General features: G+C 55.7%; 1 protein-coding gene across 1 annotated transcript; it reads left to right on the top strand.

The window, feature by feature from the left end:
* Positions 1-705: 705 nt before the first annotated feature.
* SELENOI (selenoprotein I) lies at positions 706-18,832 on the top strand. The gene is made up of 10 exons (XM_032185389.1): positions 706-759; positions 8,030-8,098; positions 8,439-8,547; positions 10,333-10,407; positions 10,902-11,164; positions 12,429-12,537; positions 14,048-14,096; positions 14,542-14,722; positions 15,487-15,669; positions 17,666-18,832. The coding sequence occupies exons 1-10, from the start codon at positions 712-714 to the stop codon at positions 17,780-17,782; spliced, it is 1,203 nt and encodes a 400-aa protein (XP_032041280.1). The 5' UTR covers positions 706-711; the 3' UTR covers positions 17,783-18,832.
* Positions 18,833-24,291: the final 5,459 nt, after the last annotated feature.

Raw genomic sequence — 24,291 nt, 5'->3', positions numbered from 1 at the left:
TATTTATTTTTATTTATTTATTTTTATTTATTTTTTTCTTGAGGACCGGGACCCTCCTGTTTCCCCCTTGACTGGGTAATAATCCAGGTTCACAGCCTATCCGGTTGGCTTCACAGCCAATACATGGCTTTCAGCTGCCGTCCCGTTATGAGTCAGATTTCTTTTTTCTTTGATACTCTTTGTGGCGGCAATGTTTCTTACACGGTGGTTTCCGCCTGACTGCTCTGAGGACTCAGCTTGCCTGCATTTTACAAGGTCGCCTGCTGCGCTTTCTGATCGCTGCGAGCGTGCCCCAGCACCACCTTCCTTCCTTCCCTCTCAACCACGTTAATTGTGCCAAAACAAGGTTTTTATGCCCAAAACACCAAACACCCCCGGCTCCCGTGAAGGCGAGGAAATGAAGGTGGGCACGTTTGGGACAGGTGCAAGGACGAAATCCTTTATTCTGAGGGTGGTGAGGCCCTGGTGGAGGCTGCCCCATCCCTGGGGGTGCCCAAGGCCAGGCTGGATGGGGCTGGGGCAGCCATGTTCCTGCCCCCCCCCCCCCCCCACACACACACACACAGGGTCCTCCAGGCCGCTAGGGGGCGCTGTGGGGAGGGCTGTGGGAGGGGGGGGGTGGCGGTGACGTCACGGGCACGCCCGGTGGGCCGAGGCGGCGGCGGGAGGCGCCGTGAGGCGGCGGGCGCGGTGCTGGGGGGGGGGGACGCCATGGGGTACGTGACGGGAGAGCAGCTGGCCGGCTTCGGCAAGTACAAGGTGAGGGGGTGAGGGGCTCACGGGGGGGGTCTGCTGGGTGTGGGAGGGGGTCGTGGTGCCGGGGGGGGGCGGCCCGGTGCTTGGGGGGGGGAGGCCCGGTGCTTGGGGGGGGGGGTGGGGTCGGGCCGGGCCGAGCCCTGGTGCAGGGGGCCCTGGTGCAGTGGGGGGGGGGGGTCCCGGTGCTTGGGGAGGGGGTCCCGGTGCTTGGGGAGGGGGTCCCGGTGCTTGGGGGGGGGGGTCCCGGTGCTTGGGGAGGGGGTCCCGGTGCTTGGGGAGGGGGTCCCGGTGCTTGGGAGGGGGTCTCGGTTCTTGGGAGTGGGTCAGGTCTTGATGCTGGGGGTCCCGGTGCTGGGGGGGGGGGGGGGTCGGGTCCTGGTGCTGGGGAGGGGTCGTGGTGCCAGGGAGGGGGTCCCGGTGTAGTAGGGGGGGTCCCGGTGCTTGGGGGGGGGGGGTCAGGTCTTGATGCCGGGGGCGCTGGTGCTGGGGAGGGGTCGTGGTGCTTTGTGGGGGGGGCAGGTCCTGGTGCCGAGGGCCCTGGTGCAGTTGGGGGGGGGAGGCGTTTGGGGAGGGGGTCCCGGTGCTTTGAGAGGGGGTCTCAGTGCTTGAGAGGGGGTGTTGGTTCTTGGGGGGGGGGTCCCGGTGCGTGGGGAGGGGGTTTCGTTTTTTTTTGGGGGGGGGGGGGGGGGGTCCCATATGCTGGGGGGGGTCAGGGCTTGAGGCCGGGGGTCCTGGTGCTGGGGGGGGGTCGTGGTACCAGGGAGGGGGTCGTGGTGCTTTGTGGGGGGGTCAGGTCCTGGTGCTGGGGGTCGTGGTGCTGGGGCGGGGGGTCCCTGTGCTTGGGGAGGGGGTATCGGTTATTGGGGGGGGGGTCAGGTCTAGATGCCGGGGGTCCTGATTCGGGGAGGGGGGGGGGTCAGGTCCTGGTGCTGGGGGTCCCGGTCCTGGGGGGGGGGTCGTCGTGGTGCTCTGGAGGGGTCCTCGTCCTTATTGGGGGGTCCCGGTTCTTGGGGGGGGGGGGGGTCCCGGTGCTTGGGAGGGGGTCTTGGTTATTGGAAGAGGGTCAGGTCTTGATGGTGGGGGTCCTGGTGCTGGGGGGGGGGGTCGTGGTGCTGTAGAGGGGTCCTTGTCCTTAGTGGGGGGGGTCTTGGTTATTGGGGGGGAGTCAGGTCTTGGTGCCAGGGGTCCTGGTGCTTTGGGGGCCTCGTGGTGCCAGAGGGGGGTCAGGTCCTGGTGCTCTGGGGGGGGGTCGTGGTGCTGTGGAGGAGTCCTGGTGCTTCAGGGGGTGTCTTGGTGCTTGGGGGGGGGTCTTGGTCTTTGTGGGGGAGGCGTCCAGACGGGCCTTGAGCATCTCCAGAGGAGGAGCCCCCCCAGCCTCCCTGGGCAGCCTGTCCCAGCGCTCCATCACCCTCACCGTGAAGAATTTCCTTCGTGTGTTGGTGCAGAACTGCCTGGGCTCCGTTTTGTGCCCATTACCCCTTGTCCTGTCCCCAAAAAAACACTGAAAAGAGGCTGGCCAAACCCCTCTGCCTCCCACCCCTCAGGTATTTATGCACATTGCTGAGATCCCCTCTCGGTCTCTTTTCCCCAGGTCTCTCCTCCTCTCCTCGCAGGGAGGCTGCTCCAGGCCCTTCTCAGCTTTCTATCCACGCTTCGTGCAGCTGGAGCTTGGGTCCTGCCCAGTTCTTCCAGCGCTGGCCGCGTCCTGGCAGCACCAGTTGCTCTTACTGGCCTTACTGGGAGGCAGCGTGGGGCCGGCAGGAGCCCAGCCAGCCGCTCGTGCCCCCGGGGCAGGCCTGCGGTCGTGCTGGCAGCAGTAGCTGCGCTCAGGAGGCTATGGTTTCCCCGAATCAATAGGGGCTGTGACAGAGCACGTTTCTGGAGCATCTCCACCGATGCTGAGCCTGCAAGGGGCTGCTGGGGCCCGGGAAACTCCATCAGGGCACAGCGTGGCCCTAAAAGATGGAGCGAGGAGGGTGCTGCTTGGGGTGTGGGTCGGTGATGATGCAAAATAGCAGGTTTCTTTCAGCTTTTGCTGTGCTGCTTCCTCTGCCTCATCCCCTCAGCCTGCGTTCAGCCCTGGAGGAGGTGTTTTGTGCCCGGAGCACGTCCCCAAAGCCATCAGAGCCCAAAGCAGGCGCTCTGTTGGGTGTTGTTGGGTGCTGAGCACCCCGTGCCGGGAGGGATGCAGCGCGGCTCCGCTGTTCAGGAGCGCAGACCTTGCGGCTGGCTGCCAGAAATCACGAGCTGCTGCTTAAAAACCCATCTCCAAATCGTTTTCTGGCAGGCTCCTGGGCAACCTCCTCCTAGAAAACCGTGGCCAGGGGAGAAAACGGGTGCGGGACGCTCACGGAGGCGCCTGCTCCTCCTCTTCCTTTCTCTTCTCTCGCCCTCGTGCGAGTTCTCTGGGCACCTCGCGCGGTGCCCAGGGCGCAGCTCTCATCCAGCTGCTGCAGGAGGAGCAGAGGAAACTCTGAGGTGATAAAAGAGCACGAGGCTCTTGCCACGGGGCTACCTGGCGTCGTCCTCACCTGGCGAACCGCTGCTGGACCTTGGCTCCCCGCGCAGGGAGGCGATGCCCCGGGGGCAACGGTCTGGGGGGAGCGCCGGCGGAGCAGGGCGCTGGCACCGAGCTGCGGCAGCGCCACGTGGCCTGCTCGGGTCCAAAGGTGGGGCAGGACGCTGTCTCACCTCACAAACTCGGCGAGGGGAGAGGGAATTGGGGTTTGGGAAGTGCTTTTTGGAGCTTCCACACCCCGAAATCCTTCTGGGGCTGTGTCTAGCGGCAGCGGTGCGGGGGCGGCGGGCAGCAGCGCGCTCAGTGGCGGCTCTCGTGAGAGGCTCTTTGTCTCCTTACCTGCGTGGGCGCTGAAACGAAGCCCTCGTGGTTCTCCTCACGTGTCTGCAGGGCTGAGGCTGGGGAGCAGCTGGAAGGGACCACCGGTCCCGTGTGGTGTCCTCTGCCCCCGAAAAAGAGGGTGCCCCCTCTCCCAGGAGGAAATCTTTTTCCCCTCAGCCTCCAAACGCCGCGGGGAGCAGGGCTGCAGATGTGGCGCTGCGGGAAGCAGATGGCTGGCGGCTGTCCTGGCAGCCTCGCAGAGGCTCGTCTGGAAATACGAGCCCTAAAAAGATCTCCGCGGGGCTTGCTCTGGCGAGCAGGCTCTGCAGAACAGCACCGCAGCCGGCGGGGAGATTTTTGATGGGAGCGACCTGGATGGGAGGCTTGAGGCTACAAAAAGGCCGGTCCCTTGTCTTCTCCTGCAGGGCCCTTCCTGGGAAGGGTGCGGAGGAGGAGAAGCCTTTGAGCCCTGTTCCTGAATCACTTAACTCTTTCCCCAAGGGCTCCCTAATTGCTCTGAGGCTCCCGCGTGCGCCTGCCTTTAAACATCTCCTTCCCAAGGCGCCGCTTGCACAGGGAGCTGTAAGCTCGGCGTCCTCCTGGCCTTCACCACTTGTGAGCGGCTGTGAGGTGGAGCTGCTTCCTTCTTTTTCTCTAGTTTTGCAGGGAAATTCAGGGGCTGAAACCTCAGCCCAGCTCAGAGCATCCCTTGATGATCCCTTGCCTGTCTGAAAGCCCCCTCTTGGGTGAAAACCACCCGGCTGCTGTGGCGGCAGTGGCATCGCCGTTCCCAGCCACACACGAAGCCCTCTGTGCTCAGGGACCACTGTTCAAGGTGTGAACTGGGTGCGAGGGGTGCAGGTAGCAGGCTCCTCGCCTCATCCTGCAGCAGGAGCCCTCCCAGCTTTGCTCAGCCGCCTGCCACCCGCATCCCTCTGCGTCCTTCGTCCCGACAGAGAGGGACGGAATGGCTGCTGGAGCCGGGTGCCTTCCTCCTCTGTAACAGAGGGGTGGGAAAGCAGAGCCGCTTCTTGGCGGCGTTTTGCTCTTCAGGTTCACTTTAAAGCAAATGAAACCAAAAGCTCTGTCTTTTACTTTGTGTTTTTGCTCCAAATATCTGAGATATTCGCGTGCGCCTTCCTCAGAGCCTGCTGGGTTGGCCGGGTGCATCTTGTGCATCTCATCCTGGGTCATGGCTGCGGGGACAAAGAGGGAAGTTACGGCAGGGCAGAGGGCTTGCAGCATCCCAGGGAGGCCCAAACTCTGCCGTGAGAAGCCTTCCCTTCTGCTGTGGGGTAGGAGAAACCCAAGAGAGGGTCATCCAGGCACTGAAAGCCTGCTGTTTTGTTCATGGCTGCATGTCGGATCGTGGCTGCGAGGAGCTCCATCCAAAAAGTCACTGCCTGGTTCTCGTAGTTGTGAACCTCCTCTAGCCCTCGTTCCTCCTCTCTGCAAACAGAGCCGGAGGGTTATGTGTTTTTTTGGGGGAAAAAAAAAAAAAAAGTTCTGTCTCTTTCAGGTCACATCTTGAAACTCGGCACCAGGAGCGGGCTCGCAGAGCTGCCTGCTCAGGACCGATCCCCCTCTGGGCACTGCAGCCCCCCTCCAGATCCCTGGTGGGCTGTAGATGAGCGTAAAAGCTTTGTTCAGCTGTCACAAGGCTGTTCTGTCGGGTTCCTGTTCGTGCACTTCCATTTCTGCCTTGTTTCCCTCCCCTATCCCTGCTCTGATCCTGCGATTCCCACTCTGGAGGAGCAAGGAGCCTCAGCTTTGGGGTTTGGGGAGCCGGACGAGACTTCTGCTCACCGTGACAGCTCCTCTCACAGCAGAGAGGCTTCAGCCCTGCTTGTGGACATCAGCAATGTGTGAAAACGGGTGAGAAGAGGGAAATGGGGCAGGCAGCGAGGCTGGGGGGCACCTCGAGCACCTCCTCCACAGCATCCTGCTGCCCCGTGCGTCCTCCCTGCTGCCGGCCACCCCTCACACCCTTCCCTGCACGCTCCTCGCTGCCCCCGTGCTCCCTCCTGGTGCCAGCAGAGAAGTGACCTCGGGGAAAACAAACAGGTCGGTGGCACTGAACGCCCTTAAAGCGTGGCGGCAGAGCACGGGCATAGTGCAGGGGGGGGTTTGTTTGCCCTGGCACGGCTCGGCTGTGGGTCCTGGAGCCTGCTGGGCTCGCTGCCTCGCCTCAGCCCCTGTGGGATGAGCTGCTGGGCCTCGTGCCCCCCTCATACCGAAGGGAGGGTTGTAGGAAACGGCCTCCTGGATGTTCTGGGGCCGCTGTGCCGAGCGCACGCTGCCTTGCTCCTGCCTCGGGGCTCCCCCAGCCCCCTCCGGGTGTTTGAGGCCGGGGCGCCTGCACAGCAGGGTGCTGTCTGCTGCTGCCTCCTGCTAATGGGATTACTGAAAAGCCGCCGTGTTTTTCTGCCCGGGAAAGCTATTAGTGGAATCTGGGCTGTAAATCTGCGTTTTCTTCCTCGCGCACGTAATTGGATCCTGCGGAAACGGCCTGGTTTGGTGCTCAACGTTGGGTGTAAGCTCTGCGAGCCGCTCCTGTCTCTAAACCCCGTAACGATGGCAGGCAGCTCAGTGCCGTGGTGGCACCAAGTTGTCCCTTGCAGGCCGTGCTGGTGCCGAGTACCCCTCAGAAACCCCCCAGCTGGCTTCTTTGTGCGAGGAGGGAGGCTGAAGGCTGCCTTGGGTGCCCTCGGTGCACGCAGCGTGACCCCACTGATGGGCTCCCTGCATTGGGCTCCCTGCTGCCCTTATCGGTGCCGTATTAGGTACGGGGTGTGCACGTGCTGCCCCTTCCCCAGGACCGTGCTCATCAGCTGTGCCAAGAGCCTGCGGGAGCTCACACATCCAGGTAAAGAGTTTCCGAGTGTAAATTACACTGAGATCCATCAAATTGCCTTTTTATGGCTTTTTCTTGTGTGTAGGAGCAGCTGCTTTTGGAAACGCCACCCAGCAGGGGCTGGAGATGGGGGGCAGCGGAGCTGGACAGAGGGCCCCTCATCCTGGTAGGGGTTTTTTAAGGAGATTGTGGCCCTCTGCTTGGAAGAAGCCTCCCTGGGGGTGAATATTTGAGCTGAGGGGACGTGTCCCATCCGTGTGGCCGGAGGGACGTGGCTGGGAGCTGCAGGATGGCTCCGTGGGGTCTACGGGGTGCAGGGAGGCTGCATTCTGGCCATGGGATCGCTGAGATGGGGAAATGGGGAGAGGGGAAAGAGCTGGGACCTTCCCCAGGGCACAGCCCCGGCAGACAAACTGCAGGGGGCTTCCCCTGCCTCGCTCCTGGTGTGGCGTTTGTTCCCTCGTTGGAGGCCGTGACGGGGATAATGAGATTTAATGGGCCTGCAGCCCTCCTCCTCCCCTATCTGGTGGTTACTCCAAAGCCTATTATCTCCTAAGGCGTTCGGCTTTCTGTCCTCCGCCGCTGAACTAAGCTGGGATGGAAATTCCTCGGGCATGAGGCCTCATCTTGCACGGCCTCTAGCTCGGGGTTGTGGTGCTGTGCTGCAGCTCCCGCGGGGTTACCGGGGTATCCTCAGCCACCTCTGAGGGTCAGAAAGCTTTGGGGTGAGGGGTAAGATCTGCTTCCCCCTTCCCTCTGCAGGAATCTTGGCTTTGTGGTGGAGAGGAGCCTTCTGCTGGGAGCCCCACGGCTCCGTCCAGAGCTGGGGTCTGCGCCCCTCTGCTCCTCGCTGCCGAATAAATCATCCTCTGCTGCTTGACCTGCAGCAGGGCATGTGGGATTCGGGGATGCTTGTGGATGTGGGGTGGTGTCTGTGGCGTTTTGGGGTATCTGCAGGACGAGGGAGGGGGCTGAAGGTCTTGCTCAGAAACAAATTACATCTTTTTGGAAGGGGAAGGTCTCTTCCAAGCGACAGGAGGTGAGTGGCACAGAGCTGCCATCCCAGTGGGTTATTCCGAACCACACCAGCACCCTGTTGGTGACCTGTCTCCTTTTTTAGGGGGGCCCAGGAGGTCCCTGGTCCTGCTCCTCTGGGAGAGCTGCGTGGCTCTGAGAGCTGGGGCAGCACTTAGCAGGGGGCAGGCAGGCAGGGCAGGGCACATCAAGGTGTCCACAGTGTGGCTGCAATTCCTTTGGCTGGCCAAGAATGCTCCCTGTGCTTCCCGTGGAGGTCTCCTCTGCCTGTCCCGTGAAGGGAGCCTTCCAAAAATCTCCGTGGTGAGCCCAGGAGCTGTTTGTGGGCTGGTGGCTGGCATTGCTGGAGCTGGCAGGCACTTTTGGGATTGCTCAGCACCGTCCTTGGTGTGAGCCCGTTCCTGGCTCGAGTGTTCGTGCGATGCAAAGATTGGTGGCAGGTCCTCGCAGGGAAAGCTTGATGTTGAGGATCTCCAGCTTCCTGCAACGAGGTCCTGGAGCCCTGACTGCTGTGTTTTGACTTCTGTTTCCCCTCTCGTTCACAGTACAGCGCGGTGGACAGCAACCCCCTGTCCCTGTACGTCATGCATCCCTTCTGGAACACGATAGTGAAGGTGAGACCTCGTCCTGCCCCGAGCAGGACAGCGAAACGCCGCTCACCGCCACGTCTTCTGCTCAGAAGTGTCAGCTGCAGGGCCCTGCTTGGCTGAACAGACCCGCTTCGTTTGCGGTGTGACTAATTACAAAGGGCACGGCCTTCCAGCTGGCGGCTGCCCCGAGCTCACTGCATCACAACCCAAAGCTTCGCGCAGCCCCACGGTGTTGGGTGCGCCCGGGCAGTGCTGTCCAGCACCCAGACGACTGTAACCAGCTCTCTGCTGTGGCCGGGAGCAGCGCGTGGTCCTCGTTAAATATTCTAATGAGTTCATGTCTTCTTTTGCTGCTCTCCCATAGATCTTCCCTACCTGGCTGGCCCCAAATCTGATAACGTTTTCTGGCTTCCTGCTGCTTGTCTTCAACTTCTTCCTCATGGCATACTTCGACCCTGACTTTTATGCTTCTGGTAAGGCTGCCTTCTTCTGTTTGGATGTGTCACCTCCTCTCCTGTGCCTTCTGGTGCTCGGAGGTGAGCCCCTGCAGTCGGGGCCCTGCCGGGCAGCTGGCTGCACCACAGGAGGGATGGAGCTGAGGGCCTGAAGTCGCCGGGCTTCTCGATGAGGATTTGGCCAGGTGACACCTTCCCTCCAGCTACTGGGTGCGTTTGCTCCTGGCCGGCAGAGGACAAAACAGCCAAAGTCGAGTGGGATTCAGCTCTGCCTTGGCAGAGGACAAGAGCGAGTGCCCTCCTTTTGAAACAGAACATGTGGGAAAAGGGTAACGTGGGGAACTCTGCTTTCTGAAGGCAGCAAGTGGAGCCTCTTTATTTGCATCCCAATTTGCTAATTGCCCTCTTGCCGAAACATGCTGGCACCACGTTCAAGCTAACAAAAGCGAAGTCCTCATTCTCCATTTCACCATTTTGCATAACGCGAGGATGTGCACAGCTTTACACTTTTTAAACAGTTCCCGTGTCCGTCTGTTCCTGAATCAGTTCAGGTGTCTCCTTGCTTGTGGGAGTGTCCTAGGGAAAATCTTAACGCAGCATGGTAACTCTCAGTCACTTACCAATAGCTTCCTTTCTGTATTTTTCTCTCCCTCTCCCCCTGCCAGGTTTGGTTTAGGCTGCTCAGAACAGTTCATCTAGTTCTCCTAAAACCCGGCCAGTCATCAAAGTACACTTAAGTGGAAAGTACAGTTAAGTGAGAAAAATATTTTAATTTTTTTTTGGTGTAGCCTTCATTGATAGGCAGACGAGCACCGTTACCAGTATGAAAATCTTTCAAAAGCTTGGGTGACGTGAGCACAGCTAAGATTTGGGCTGTGCTTTGGTCCGTGAGCCCTAGGAAGAAAAGCTGACAGCTCACAGGAGCCCAAGAGTCCCCAGGACAGGACGTCAGATGTTCGAAAAGTTGTGCTCTGCCAAAGGGATGGCAAAGCTTAGGCTCTGGGACCCTTTTACGTTTGTGTTACGGGTCTTCTGCTTGCAAAGAGATCGTTTCATTTTGCTGGTGAGGCCTCCAGAAGCTTGTGCCTTCATGGCTGGTTGGTTTGGTGACCTGCTGCTGGAAGGCACCATCCTGCTGCTCAAAGGACACAAGAAGGTGACATTTTGGGGCGTTGTTGCTCCCCGTAGGAGACCTCTGTGCATCCTCATGTGAGGCTGCCACCAAGAAGCAGCTCCCTGCTTTTTTTGAGATGCAGCTTTGGGCTCCCTGAGTTGTGGCAGCTAAACTGGCTGGCTGCCGAGACAGCACCGGCGGAGGAGGAGAGGTTATTAAGGAGGAACTCGGTTTCAATTGGCAGGGACGAGGTCTGGAGACTGGGAGGGAATTCCCCACGTGCCTGCAGCAGAGGCAGGGCGCAGCCACTTCTCCAAGAGGCTCTGGTGATGCTCTGAGCAGTGCAGGAGGAGTGCCTGATCCGCACACGCTTCCATGCCCTGCGTTTGGGCTGCAGTTGCTGGCTGCCATCACCAGCTCTTGGCTCCTGTGGCTTGGGAGCTGGGGACAGAGGACAAATAGGTCCTGGTATGCAAAGTCCTAGGATTCCTGTCTCTGTGACCTGATTCCATGGGGAGCTGTGGGACAAACAGCTCTGCCACCTCTCCCTGGAGAGCTAACATCTGTTTTCACTGTTTAAGTTGTGGGGGTGCTTTGTCTCGGTGAGCCGCTGGGCCTCTTGTGCCAAAATAAACCCGCCGAGAGCGCGTACTGAGCTGTCCTCCCCTGGGTCTTTCTGATCTCTGCAGCTCCTGACCACCAGCACGTTCCAAACGGAGTGTGGGTCATTGTGGGTCTCCTCAACTTCATTGCCTACACGTTAGGTAAGAGTTTATCTGCCTGCTGGGGGGGGGTTGTCTCGGTCATCTGTTCATGCTGCAGCTGCGTGCCATCTTATCTCCGAGCCTGCTGAAAAATCTTTGATTCTGGGCCTCAGCCACGGCCCGCTCCGATTGCCGCTCGTGCTGCTAGAGCAGTTCCAGGAACCGCTTGGCAAAGAGCATGGGAGGAAGGTGGCCCGGAGCGGCTGACGTGGAAGGAGGATGCTGGAGCTGGCTTTGAGGTGCTGTGTGAAATCCTGTCCCTGCTCTGCTTCAAATAAACTCTTGCCAGACTTTCCCTCTGCTGCATTTTTCAGTCTCAGGTGGAGGTGGGGAGCGGGATGTGCTCGGTGTTGGAAGATGAGGGCAGGGGGAGCTGGCTGCACGTCTTGTCAGCTGCAAGCTGGCCTGTTGCTCTGCGTAGGGGTGCCCAGCAAAGCTTCTCATTTTGGTGGATGTCTGTCAAAACTCCCTGTTTCTCCTTGCTCTCTTCCCAGATGGTGTTGATGGGAAACAGGCCCGCCGGACCAACTCCAGCACGCCCCTGGGGGAGCTCTTTGATCACGGCCTGGACAGCTGGGCCTGCGTGTACTTCGTCGTGACAGTTTACTCCACCTTTGGACGGGGCTCCACGGGTGTCAGTGTCTTCGTTCTCTACCTCCTCTTGTGGGTGGTGTTGTTTTCATTCATCCTCTCCCACTGGGAGAAGTACAACACGGGGATTCTCTTCCTGCCCTGGGGATATGACATCAGCCAGGTGGTAAGTACGCGCCGCAGCGGCTTCAGCAGGAGCTCAATAAAGGGCTGGCGTGCCCGGGGTGCAGCTCTGGTGGCCGTGCAGCCCCCTGTAAATCACACCCTCTCCAGGGTGGCTGTCCCCAGCCTGCCCCAGCAGCGTGGAGCAGGGCAGGGCTCGGAGCCATGTGCTGAGAGATGAGATGTGTTGGTAGGGTTCAGTTTCGCACAAATGTTAAATCCAAGGAAGTTTATGTGGGTTTTTCTGTTCATAGTAGCTTTTGCAGATGGATTTCCTACAAGAAACAAGGCTTGAGGAATGGATATCGCCTTGTTTCGTCTCCGTGTGTCCTGGGGACCTCCTGGGTACCTAAATGCTTGCTCTAATTAGTTTCCTGCGTTACACCCCACGGGTACATTCAAGCCTAGAAGTTCGGGGTGCCTTTATGCACGAGCAGGATGCGTGCCAAAGTTCAGCTGTGGGACTAGTTTGCATGTTAATCACCGTGCCTGGAGCAAAGGTTCCCAGGGAGGTGCCCCCCTGTGGCTGGGTAATGAGGCAGTTGATGCTGAGGTTAACAGTGATGGACCGGTTGGGATGTTGGCACTTCCTTCTCTCGTTAAGGACTTCCCTGCAGGAAACACCTTCTGAAGAGCCCATCAGAACCAAGAGCCAGCTCTGAATGAGTAAAATTCAGCTTTAGTGCTCGCAGCTGCCCGTCCTAGCCAGGCTGCAGTCTCACAGCAACGAGCAGCGCACCGTACTCGTGTCACATCCTGGGTGGGAAATGCAACAAGCTGGAAGGAGAGTGATTAATTGCAATAATTATCTCTCCTGGTAAAATGAGACTGGAGCTGGTCCCGTCTGACTATACTCTTGAGCTCCTCCCCCAGAAGCATTTTCTTTACCTGGGTGCTTTTGGACCTCTGCCTAGCACAGAAATCATAGAATTGTAGAATATCCCGAGTTGGAGGGGACCCATAAGGATCATCAAGTCCAACCCTGGCACCACACAGATCTGCCCAAAATTTCAGACCATGGAAAAAGAAAGTCAGGCTGGAGGGCTCAGCTACCCCACAGCGCGCTCCGTGCACCATCAGGGCTTCCATCACAATCCAGGTGTTCTCTGTTAGCTTTTTCCCTGTGATAACTTCAGCAGATGGCTGATAGGAGACCCTGGACAAACCTCCAGAGCCCGACTGCTGTTCCCTGAAGCTCCCGGGCGTGCGTTGTGCTGCCAGAGTGCTGCCGTGCTGCTGACACCCGCTTCTCTTCTGCTTTCTTTCAGACCATTTCCATCGTCTACATAGTGACGGCCATTGTGGGAGTTGAGGCCTGGTATGCACCTTTCCTGTTTAATTTCTTATATAGAGACCTATTCACTACAATGATTATTGGTAAGAAACTCCATGTTGAAGCCTGTCTTTTAAACACAAACCTCTTTTCCCAACACCCAATGTCCTAATTACTCTGTGCCGCTGTTCTGTTTGCTGTAATGAAGGCTCTTGTGGGCTGTCACCCAGCTGACTAACGCAGGGTGTTTGTGCAGCCTGCCCTTTGCCAGGTCTCCCAGGGCAGTTAATTTGGAGAAGCTGACTTGCTGCAGCATGCCTGGGTCAGTGGTGACCAGAAGGATGAGGAAGCAGCACGCTGAGCTCGTGCCTTCGGGCTTATTCAGGCTGATTCCAAGGGGCTGGAGCATGGTGGCTGGGGCCAGCCCTGGTGCTGCCCTTGGGTCTGTGCACCCAGACCCAAAATCCTTCCTCGCCTGGAGCTGGGCTCCAGCCCGGGCAGAGGAGAGCTGCTGAGGGAGCAGGAGCTGGAGCCAGAATGCTGTGCCAGCAGCCTTGGGCTGCTGCAGGGAGCGATGTTAGGTGGGGAAAGCACCTTTGTGGGTCCTGCCCTCCATGCACTTGTCCAAAAATTAAGTAAAAGGGTGTACAGCCTTCCTCCAGGAAAGCTGACTCTTCTCTCCAGCAGAATAAGTCCCTGCAAAGGGGGGAGTAACGCAGGAAGAGCTGCGTGGCTTGATGTGATTTAGCTTATTCAGAACTTCTTCTTCAACTGTATTTTCTTAACCTGTGCCCTTTTCTTTAGGGGTTAATCATAAGTGCTTAATTTCAAGTCAGTGTGTCTTGAATTGTTACATTAAGAGAAGTGTAAGCATCAGATTTACCCAGGTGGATATTTTGAGCTTTCTTTTGGCAGCCACAGAATTTAAGATATGAATAATAAATGCACTTTGCCTTCGTGGAAAGTAGAGCACGATGCGTACACTCACTGTATTTGTGCATTTGAATGGGAGTCAGGTTATTAAAAGCAGGAATACTTACGTGTCTGTTAAAATACTTCCTGCTATATAAACATGGAAGGAGTTGTGATGGACTTCCATAGGTTTGGGTGTAGCAAATGATGTTTCCCATTTAGGTCTAGATTTTCAGGTTTTTTATATCATTTGTCAAGCTGAATCACAAGAGTTTTGCACAATGGGAATGGGAAATGCTTGCACGTGGTGGGAGAAACAGCAGATTGCCTTTACTGTGAGGACTGAAACCTCTGCTGTGTGCATCCATGTCGCTTGCGGGGTTTGAACTCACCTTGGGTCCCATTAAAAGCAGGATTGTAATTAAATTTAGTAACTGATTAAAGCATAATACCAGGCTCGTGAATGAAACTTTTTAAAGTTGAAATGTCCTTAATTAATAGCAGACCTTAATTTGTAATTACAAACTCTTGAACCAGAATCTTGAGCACCTCCTTTTAAACCTGCTGAGCTGTTCTTGGTGCACCTCTGAGCTATTTGAGTTGCAAGCAGCTTAAACTGGAGCCCAACCATCTGCCCCTCCGTGGGGTGCACGCGATGGCCTCCCTCTGCGTGGGGCAGTAACGTGGCTCTTTCTCTTCCAGCTTGTGCCCTCACCGTGACGCTGCCGATGAGCCTGTACAACTTCTACAAGTAAGTTTTGCTGTTTTTAACTCTCCCTACCTGCATTAGCACCTTTGCAAGAACCCCCAGAGCCTCTTATGACCTGGTTGCCCTAGTTGCTTTCAGGTGGGTGTTTTCAGGGTGACAAAGCAGCTTCTGAATATCCAAAGGTCGCAGTTGTGGGGTGCAGCCTGCTCAGCAGGGGCTTGCTGAAGGTCTCCCGGCTTATGCAGGCTTGTCCAGTTGTTCACAACCCAGGAGTGCAGGTGCCTTTGTCATTCAGGGCTTTCTTGGGTTTTAGGTTAACACTTAAGGTGTGCATCATCCTTGTGTGAGTGTGCTTATGACTGGCGTTGGCAGTTTTGGGAGGCAGAATGGCCAGTGAGATTTTATGGGGCACATCTGGAGGCAGGGACCAGGTGTTTCTCAGCTGTGGTTCCAGGAGTTTTCATTTCTCTGTCTGCTTGCCTTGCAGGGCCTATAAAAATAACACCTTGAAGCACCACTCTGTGTACGAAATCATGCTGCCACTGGTGTCCCCGGTGTTGCTCTTTGTGCTTTGCACCACGTGGATCTTCGTGTCACCCATGGACATCCTGGAGGTCCATCCCAGGCTCTTCTATTTCATGGTTGGAACAGCCTTTGCGAACATTTCTGTGAGTGGCTTTTGCTTTATGCTACCGTGTAGCCCCTGGGAAGCGTGCAGCCTCCCAGGGTGAAGAAAAATGCCAGTTCAAATGGGAGGAAAGAAGGGAGGTGTGAAGGTTTAACATGAGACAGCTCTGATATTTTGCTGTGACTGAAAAGAACGAGCAGGAAAGCAGACAGGGTTTGTGGTCTGCAAATGTCACAGGCGTCTGTGCTGCAGCTCTCAGCTCTTGCAAAACGAGAGACGTAGTTAACGTGAGTGTGTTTACACCCATGCATCCTCTGTGGTGTCAGCAAACTGTTAATATCAACGAAGTTCTTGTTTCTTTTCGGGGAGTAAACTTAAAAATTGGAGGGCCAGCAGCTGTTGTCCAAACCTGATTTAGCTGCATGTTGCATCTGTGCCTGCTTGAGACCTTACCCAAGGGACCTGTGCCCATTGTATCAGATCTGTGTCTGTGCTCTGCCAGCAGCCCGTGCTGCTGATCGTGCAGAATGCTGCTGGCAAGGCTCGGTCAGCTCAGGGGAACTCCTTTTCCCTTTGAACATGCCCTTGATGGCTGTGACCTGCACCACAGGGCTCTGCTCTGTGTCTCACAGGAATTATAATGCAAAGGCAGATCCCAAACGAGAAGCTCAGAGAAACTGGTGGTAGTTGTAAGCGCAGGCAACCGGTTTGTGTACCTGCGTGACCGTGCTCCACGCTGTGAACAGCTCTGGGCTTGCAGAGCCCGTGCTGGCTGCAAGCTCTGACAGCTTTCTCTCCCCGCAGTGCCAGCTGATCGTTTGTCAGATGAGCAGCACACGCTGCCAGCCTCTGAACTGGATGCTGCTCCCCATAGCGCTGGTGCTCTCCGTGGTGGTGTCCGGCTTCGCCCCCAACAGTGAAACTCTTCTCCTCTACCTGCTAACTGCTTTCCTCACCCTGGCACACATCCACTATGGCGTGGTCGTGGTAGGTGAACTGGGCACGTGGGCGTTGGGCTCGGCTGCAGGCTCTGCTGGGGAGCTGCTGCTTAAAAACGGGAATGTCAGCAGAATAGCTTGGGGCTGCGAGCTCTGTGGGGCTGGCTGTGACCATGGGAAAGGTGGGAGGCTCTGGAAGGCTGGTTGGGTTTGAAACGAGCCTTGCGCAATGTTCTCCGGGGCTCTTGTGCCAGAGATGGGTTTGAAACAAGTCCTCGTGTCTCTGCTGCTGTGTTTTTAACTCGTGGCTGTGGCTGCAGCTTAGAGAGCAGCCTGTAGGTCAGCCAGTCTGTGTGACTCGCACCCCTGGGCAGCGGGAGGCACTCCTGGAGATGCTCACAGCAGTGGCTGTGGTGTCTGCACGTTGGGAAGGAGTGCCTGGTTTGGGAGTCCTAGTGTAAAACAATGTGCTGGCAGTGGTTAATCTGCGACCCTGCTGACGTGCCCTGTGCTGGGGAAGCATCCCTTGCACTGCAGCTGCCTGCCTCCTCCTTCTCCTTGCTCCTGGGGCAGGGAGCTGGGTTTGCTCCCCTCACTCTCTGCAAACTCTGCCTGAGTTTTGATTAAGAGAGAAAACAAACTCAGAGGAGACCAAGTCCAGTTAGAAATGCCCTGGGAAGCTGCTGAGGAAGAAGTAGGGCAAGGGCCCAGATGTTCCCTGCAGAGCTGGCTGCTGCCACGTGTGTAAACCCTCCTTGGGAAGCCCTGTCCCCCGGGAGCCCCGGCGCTAATGTGGAGCCTCCAGAGTCAAGTTTGAGCTGTAATTACAGCGAGGCAGTAATACCCAGGTTGTCTTGTCTTTCCAATTAGTGTAATGAGGCTTCTATGCGAGAAGGATTTGAATAGCTAAGAAGCTTAAATAAATTTGGTCTTGGAGTCATAGCTGGAGATGGGAGACCGAGAGGACGGTGTAATCCTCTCTGCCCAGGCCTGCCCGTCAGTCAGGGAGTTTTGTGCTCTGCTCCTCTGAATTTGTGTTGCCCCCACTTCCAGCTTTCCCAGGGCCCATCTGCAGCCTCCTCTCCCAGGACAGAAGCACCTTTACTGATACTGAGGTGCAGAACTTTTAGGGCAGTGACTGGGACCCAAATATTCAGAACTTGGGAACGCCGGCATGGACTAGATGCTGTGCCACAGCTTGCTGCCCAGCTCAGCACCTGGTGCTGCTCAGCACTGCTCGCTGGTGGATCTGCAGTTCCCCACCATCCGTTTTATCCTCCGTGGCTCTGCACCTCTGCTGGCTGCCAGGCACGTAGAAGTGGTGCTTCCCAGGCTGACGAGGCTCTGTGAGCACCTGAAAGAGCCTTTGCAGCTGCAGCTCTCGGTCCTTTGTGGTTTTCTCATTGCTTCACATGAGGTGGTGAAAGCTGGCTTCCTCATTCTGCTGTAAAAGGCACCCGATTACCCAAACCTGGCATTGGGCACGCTCCTCAACGCAGCCTTCCTGTGCCAGAGCAAAGTACTTGACCCCCAGTTTTAATTGGAAACGGACTCAGGGAACAACTTTTCCTGCGGTTATCCGAGATTATCAAATTAATTGAAGGTAAATATTAATCATATTGCTCTGAAGGGCCAAGAAGAAGTGCTGCAGAGTAAAAACACGAGTGCCTGTGCTCGGGGCAGCGTGTTTCTGACTTCTGTGTGTATGAGGGTAGGATGGAGGCAAGCCTGCTCCTGGACAGGCTGGGCTGTTGCTTCTGCTCTAATTCAGCTGCTGTAAAGCATAAAACCATCCAGGGAGGGGGGAGGAGAAATCTGCCCTCCCCAGTGCAGTGGGAGAAGTTGGGCAATGCTGGGCAGATGCTGCAGTCCAGCTCTGCTGCGCCAGGGGGAGCAACTGGCTGGGACAGTAATGGGGAAAGTGGGTGCAAGGAGGTGGCAGGGCTCTGTCAGCCGTGCAGGGAACAGGTTGCGCTCTCTGCCTGCTTTTTTCCTCGTCCCCCTGCACCTTGCTGACCCTCTCCTGTTGCCTGCCTTGTCCCCAGGTGAGCCAGCTGAGCAGGCACTTCAATATACGACCCTTCTCGCTAAAGAAGCCCACGCCGGATTGACTAGGAGTGGAGGAAGAGAAAATCAGCTTGCAGTCTGCAGAAGTACTGTAAATAACTGCTGCAAATACCTGTAAATACTTCAACCATCACCACAGATCTAAACCTATCCTCTGGACAGACATCAGGGCAAAGTATGCGCGGTATCTGGTGCAGCCAGGTTGGGACTGGTACGGGACAGCCTCTGCTGCTGTTCAGCGAACACAAGCCTACGGTTTTGGGTGAAACTGGACGAGGAGGGTAGCTTTTCAGGTCACTATTACTGTATTTTAGACCAGCTGAATGTTCCCAGTAAAACCTCAAACCCCAGCGCTTGCTCAGATAAAGCTGGTTGGGGATGCAGATGGCTTTACCTGAGCAAAGCACCTTGACCCGTCACCAGAACCAACGTAGCAGCTGATTTCTGCGAGGTCAAGGGAACATCCTGGTGGTCAAGCGTTCCTGTCTGTCCCTAATCCTGTTAGCCCTTCTCCCGGGCCGGTACTTAAGGAGCAAACGGTGACAGTTCTCCCACATTCTGTCCTGCCTTCCTGCACTCATTCATTTGGGCAAATACTTGCACCTTTTTTTAAAGCAGAAGTAAACACACAACACTTGCAGTAATATTCTACTTAGGTGGGGGGCTTAGGAATCAGCTTCCCCAGCCCCTGCCTGAGCGGTGGGCACCTGGGACCACATCTCAACGTTCTCTGCGGGCTGGTGCGTGGGCCCCGACCGGCAGTGAGACGTGGCTCACACCAGCCTCTGTAACACGGAGCCGAAATCCCAATTCCTGCTGGTATGAACTGGTTGCTCCAGGTCGGCTCTGCTGGGTCGCTGCGTGCTGCCCGAGCCTCGTCTTCGGCGGCGGTGCAGCCAGGCTCAGCCTGCCCTTCCCACCAGCCCACCGGCAGCAGCAAATCCACAGCTCGGAGAAGCACCTTAATAATGTCGTGTTGGTTGCGTGTGCACTTTCAGAAAACTCACAGGCATGTGTGTGGTGGGGTCCTTCCCAAATACCACTTTGTTTTCCAAACCGCTGTCCCCGGCGGCTGCGTGTCTCATCCAGGGATATATTTGTTTACTGTCCATTTGTAGAAGATGTTTGCATTGATTTTTTTTTTTTTTTTTTAAACGTTTCTGTAATTGAGTTAATTGAGTGGGGTGGTGAAGACTGAATGCTGATTTTCTTTTCTGTTCACTTTTATTTAATGAAGACCTGTGCTTGAATGAAGAGTGTAGCTTAAACCCAGGTTCTGGAAAGGCTGCATCCGGAAGTGGACAAGCACAGCAGGTTGTGCATATGTAATTACCATGGGAACAAAGTCTCTTACACACTGATTATTATGGGTCTTGGAAGCTTGGTCACGGCATTTTCCTTCCGCAGGTGAAGACTCCTCCTCCTGCTTTAGGAAACCTTCAAGCTGTAACTACTATTTAACGATTTGGGATTTTTTTTTGTTTGCTTTTTTTTTTTTTTTTTTTGTAAATTTGAATCATTGTCATGCAGACTGAGACTTGAAATCCTGAGGCAGCTCGCAGTGTCTGCTGCTCTGCGCGGTGCCGTGGGTGGAATTGGGGTTTCTCGGTCACGGTACGTCCTGCGTGGGGTCAGCTGCAGCGTTCGGGCTGGCACCACCGGAGGGCTCGGCTGCTCGTCTGTCTGTCCGTGTGTCTGTACAGCCACGTGTCTGCGAGCGGTGTCTGATCCGGGAGAGGGGGCAAATGGTCTTCAGAATTTATTTAATAAAGTAGCTTACTCTATATATTTTACTGATATTGTACAGAAAAAAAAATAAGTGTGCAAAGGAGTTGGGCTGTGCTTGAATCTTTGACTCTGGCTGTTTAATGAAATTCATTTGTGAAGGGAGATAAATTACAGGGACTCTCTGAAATGGAACACAACGCGTACCTGGGGGGCCCGTTCAGGTAGCAAAACTCTGCTAGCAGCACTGGCAAAAGCGGCAATTAAATGATTTGTTTTTTAGTTAGATGTCTGCAGGACTAGGGAAAAACTGAGCTGTTCCCTCAGCCCTTCAGCTGAGCTCTGGGGTCCTGAGCCCGGAGCTTGTGTTGTCCTGGCTCTTCCCATAGCTGGACCCGAGGACTGGGCTCACCAGTGCTGCCAGAGGACGTCTGATCTTAAACCTCGGGGTGTCATTTTGTCTCCTTTCTACACGGTTTGTCTCTTGTCTTGCTTGGCTGTGAGCTGGTGGATTTTTGCAGCCTGTAAGAGTATGCCCTGAAAAAAAGCCTTTGTAAAGCTACAAACATGTGGAAGCAGGACTTCCTCTCTACAATCCTGCAAATACTTGTGCTGTAGGAAAAAAAGATGTCTCTTAAAAACTGGAACCACTTCCTATCTGCACAGGCTTTATCTGTGAAGAGTCCTGGATTTTTGGTGCCTTAATTTATTGCACCTTGAAGCTAGAAAAATACCTGCTGAAATCTTAAATCAGTGCTGGAAAGTAGGCTCGCTCCTCTCTAGTGCTGCCAGGCTCGTGGCAAAGCGAGGGGAGAGCAGACCTGGTCTCGGTGGGCACCCGACTCCGGTTCTGACTCGTGCTGCTGTGAAGCTGGGTGGGTTTCTGTCTGGGCTGTTGTAACGTGGGTGATTTCTGACCCCAGCTTCTGGGGGAGCGGAAACACTTGAGCAGAAAGACCAAACCGACTCACCGTGGTGGAGTAGGGCATGCTGAGAAACAAATTATTTATTAATAATAATGGTTTGAAGTCTTAAAAATAAATTTATTCCTTGCTAACTGCATCTGAGGGTGTGTTATGGTGCTGGTTGCTCCCCTTGCTGGCTGGGCTGTGTCCTCAGGCCTGCCCGGGGCCAGTCCTCGTGGTTTGTGCTGTCGCTTCTTGCAGGGATAGAGTTGATCATAGTTTCTTAATTACTGGTGGACCTGCTGAGTTGATAACAGGACTGGTAGGTGCTTCCCTAAATCTATTTTGCACACTTTATCTCAATCCAGAGTATTACTGGGGGTGAAAAAACACATTCAGGGAGGGTGCAGTCCTTCAGGACCCACAGAACCGTCCGGATCCAGGCAGGTCCCAGTGCTGCTCCTGCTCCTTGCTGTGGTCGGTCACTGTTCGTGGTGAAGTGGGGAGCTGGGACATGTCAGCAGGCTGGTGCCAGGCTCACCTGGCTGGGAGAGCCTGGCAGACTGGGTTAATGCAGGCTTTTTATCTCAGTTGTGCGGCTTCGTGTCCCAGCTCCTGCCTCTGCACCATCCCAGGGACCTAGCGCAGGAATTCCTTGTCTGGGGCTGGCGTGCGGGTGTTGTGGCCTCCTGGAGTTTGCATTAAAGCAGTGTTCACACTAAGAAATGTTTTATAGCTGCAATCACTGCCTGGAAATCATGGACGTGGGCGCTGTGGTTTTAGCTCATTCCTTCCCCACAGTGTCTGTGCCGCAGTTGTCTCTGGCTGTCCCATGGGGGTCATTGCATGGCTCAGCAGCAGCCTCTCCTTGCAAACATCAGGCACCCGATATAGCCAGGGCCAGGGGTGCAGGATGCTGCAAGTGTGAGCTTCTAATGCCCTGAAAACATACTTTAGAGCTGGCCTGGTGTTACTCTGGGTGCAGGGAGTACATGCAGCTTGTAATCTGAGAGCAGCTTTGATCTGTGCCTCTGAAGAGCCAGTCAGTTCTAGCAAGACCCCTAAAATCCCCTCCTCTGGGAGCATCTGTGCCTGCGTGGGATAGACCTGGGAAGCCTCTGGGAAGGTAGCAGAGATTTGTGTGTGTACACAGACCCAAGAGCACAGCTGCTTTGTGTGCACGCGGGAGCTGTACCTGAAGCTCTACTCCCCTTAGTTTATGGCACAACCGGGCACAGGGCTTTTGTACCCCAAAACGTGTAGGAAATTCCCCAAAACGGTCTCGTTTCCAGCTGTCCCTTTTTGCTTAGCGTGCAGCACTTGCTTGAGGCACAGGAGGAGTTCCCCCCACGGATCAAAATCTTCCTCTCCCCCTCGTGCAGGGAGCTTGGCCTGCTTCTGTCCCTCGAGCTTGTAGTTGAAGTGGGTGCTGGTTTTGGTGGGGGTCCCTCAGCCCAACCTGCCTGCCCATGAGCAGCCCTGGCATGGCTGTGGGCCCCGGGACCCCAATTCCTTCCCTGGAGCCATCCTCAGGCTGGGAGTTTAGGTACTGAAGTGAGTTTGAATTCGTCTCTTAAATGCTATTACTGAAGTATTTATTGTGTTGAAAATGAACGAAAAACTATTACAGTTCAATAAAGAATGAAATTTTCCAAGCCTTTTAAGGGTGTTTGTCTTATTTTTTTTTTCTTCTCCCTTCTGCAGCTCAGTACAGGGATGTGAAATGTGATGGGGCAGGGGAGCAGCACATCCTACCAGGCTCTCCATCACTCCGCAGCCTCCCCAGGGCAGGCAGGGCTCCTCGGAGGGCAGCAGCGCCTGCTCAGGGCTTTGTGCCCTGCTCCTGCCACTCCAGCAGCTCGTTAACAAGGCGCAGCCTTTGCAATGAAGCTGCTCCCTGCAGCAGCATCCATCTCTCGGGCATCAGGCTCTGCTCCTGGCCTTTCTCCAAGCTGCCTGCCCTGCTCTGCTCAGCCCTACAGCACGTGCCAGGGTCAGCACTAAGCCCTGTGCAAGCAATTAAATCTCTTAACAAGCCTTTAACAGTTGATGCTGAGTTTCCAGGAACAACTTGGGGAGAGCTGGGGCTGCGTGGGGACGTGGCCACAGGGCGCAGGGAGCAGACAGGCGCCGCTTCACTGGGCAGCCCTTCCCTCCACACATCACAGCCTGCTTCCACCACGCCTCATCCCATGTGGTGCTCACAAAAGTGCCCTGGGTGGAGGAGGAGGAGGCTGGGTGGTGGTGGAAAAGGAGTTTTCCCAGTGCCACCCGGCCAGCCCCGATCCTCTTAGCAAAGCAGACAAGTCGGAACACGGCACTGCCCCAACTGAGCTGTCTGAGCTCGCAGCGAGCTCTCAGCTGCTGGCTGCAGCATGAATTGGGGCGATCCCCACCTCAGCCTTGCACCAGCGCAACCGGATCCACACATGGGACAGTAAGCAGTAAGATTTTTTGTGTGGGCGGTGCCCAACACTTACTGTTTTCAGTGAAATAGCAGCACTTTGTTACAGTAACTGGATAGATACTAATCCATCACCACGACAAGTCAGTGATTAGTCTACTGTGTAGCCAAGTTGCTAGATCTTGCCATAAATATGGTGCCTTCAGGGGTTGAAGGTTCACACGCCAACAAGTGCACAAGCATGTAAGGATCTCAAATTTGAGGAATAACCCTGAGAGGCATTCCAGCCCCAATGGGCATCACATCTGCTGCTTCCACAAGGAGAGCTCGTTAGGCCTTCTCTGACTGCTTTATTAATGAGATAAAGCGCTTGGCTCGTAGTCAGTCTTCTACCACATTGGTTTTGGTCTCTCCGTGTAAATTGCTACTTCTCCATGAGTAATTCCAATGGATCACCTGTTCTAGGGCTGTACCCCCTGTTTTATGGTCACGGCTGTGAGTAACCGCCCAGTGCTGTTAATTAAGGAGCTGCCCAGTTCAGGGAATGATCACACCGAGGTTTCCTGTGGTTTGTAACCTGAGCAAGACTGATGCTGAGAACAGGAGCTGGGTGTATCCGCCACAGGAGGACACCTTGTTTTGTGGCCACCAAATGGCACCGAGGATGAGCTGGGCGTTGAATCACAGAATCACAGAATTTCTAGGTTGGTCTGAATCACTGCTCTGCGATTCCCCCAGCATGCCCACTTAGGCTAAACAGAGAGGAATGGGCTCAGGGGCTGGAGCCCTCCTGGCTGCAGGCTGGGGGCAGAGCCTTGAGCAGAGCCCCGGAGCCCTGTGACCTCTCCCTGCACCCTGGGCCATGCTCTTTCCATCCGGGCTAAAGCCTAGGTGTATGTAAGTGACACCTTGTTCTTTATCATCTGTCTTGATGGCTTCCTCTAAGAGGATTGTTGCGGTAGGTGTAATATACTTAAGGGATTGTTAATAACAGAAGCATTTTGCAGTGCTCTGTGTGCTGGTGGTGCAGGCTGCGAGCTGTGGGAAGTCTGGTTTGGCCACAGGAGCTGGCCATCTGGCACATCCACGTGCCTTCGGACTCACTGGGGTGGGTCCAGGCCAGTGGGGCCAAGTGCTTGTATGCCTGGGGGTCATTTATCACCTCCAGGAACACGGCAGGCAGTGCTGAGCGATTCCCACCACGGGGGATCGACATACGAGGATGGGAGAGATCAGAGCATTGACCTGTGCTGTGCAGAGCTGTTTGCAGCTCTGGGGAGGCAGAAAGAAAAGCCCGCAGCCCCCCATCTGGTGAAGGAGGACAGACTTCTCTGCTAGCTGATGGACACTGTGCCAATAATCAAGACCAAGGGTTCACCCCAGAGCCCTGTGCCTCCTCTGTCATGTCCCGGGGGATGCAGGTGATGTGCGTGTGCCAGAGATCGACTGATCTGCAGTGAACTGCTGACCTTGCCCATCCATCACTATGTTTGTCGCTGCCCTTTTCATCCCTGCTGCCCCCTCGCTAACATCCCCTCACTGCTTAAAGCAGAGTCTGGACTGAGGTATG

The sequence above is a fragment of the Aythya fuligula genome, chromosome 3 (assembly GCF_009819795.1).
Source record: "Aythya fuligula isolate bAytFul2 chromosome 3, bAytFul2.pri, whole genome shotgun sequence".
Classification (NCBI taxonomy): domain Eukaryota; kingdom Metazoa; phylum Chordata; class Aves; order Anseriformes; family Anatidae; genus Aythya; species Aythya fuligula.
Note: the sequence above shows the minus strand (reverse complement) of the source record. Positions and strands in the feature narration are given on the sequence as shown.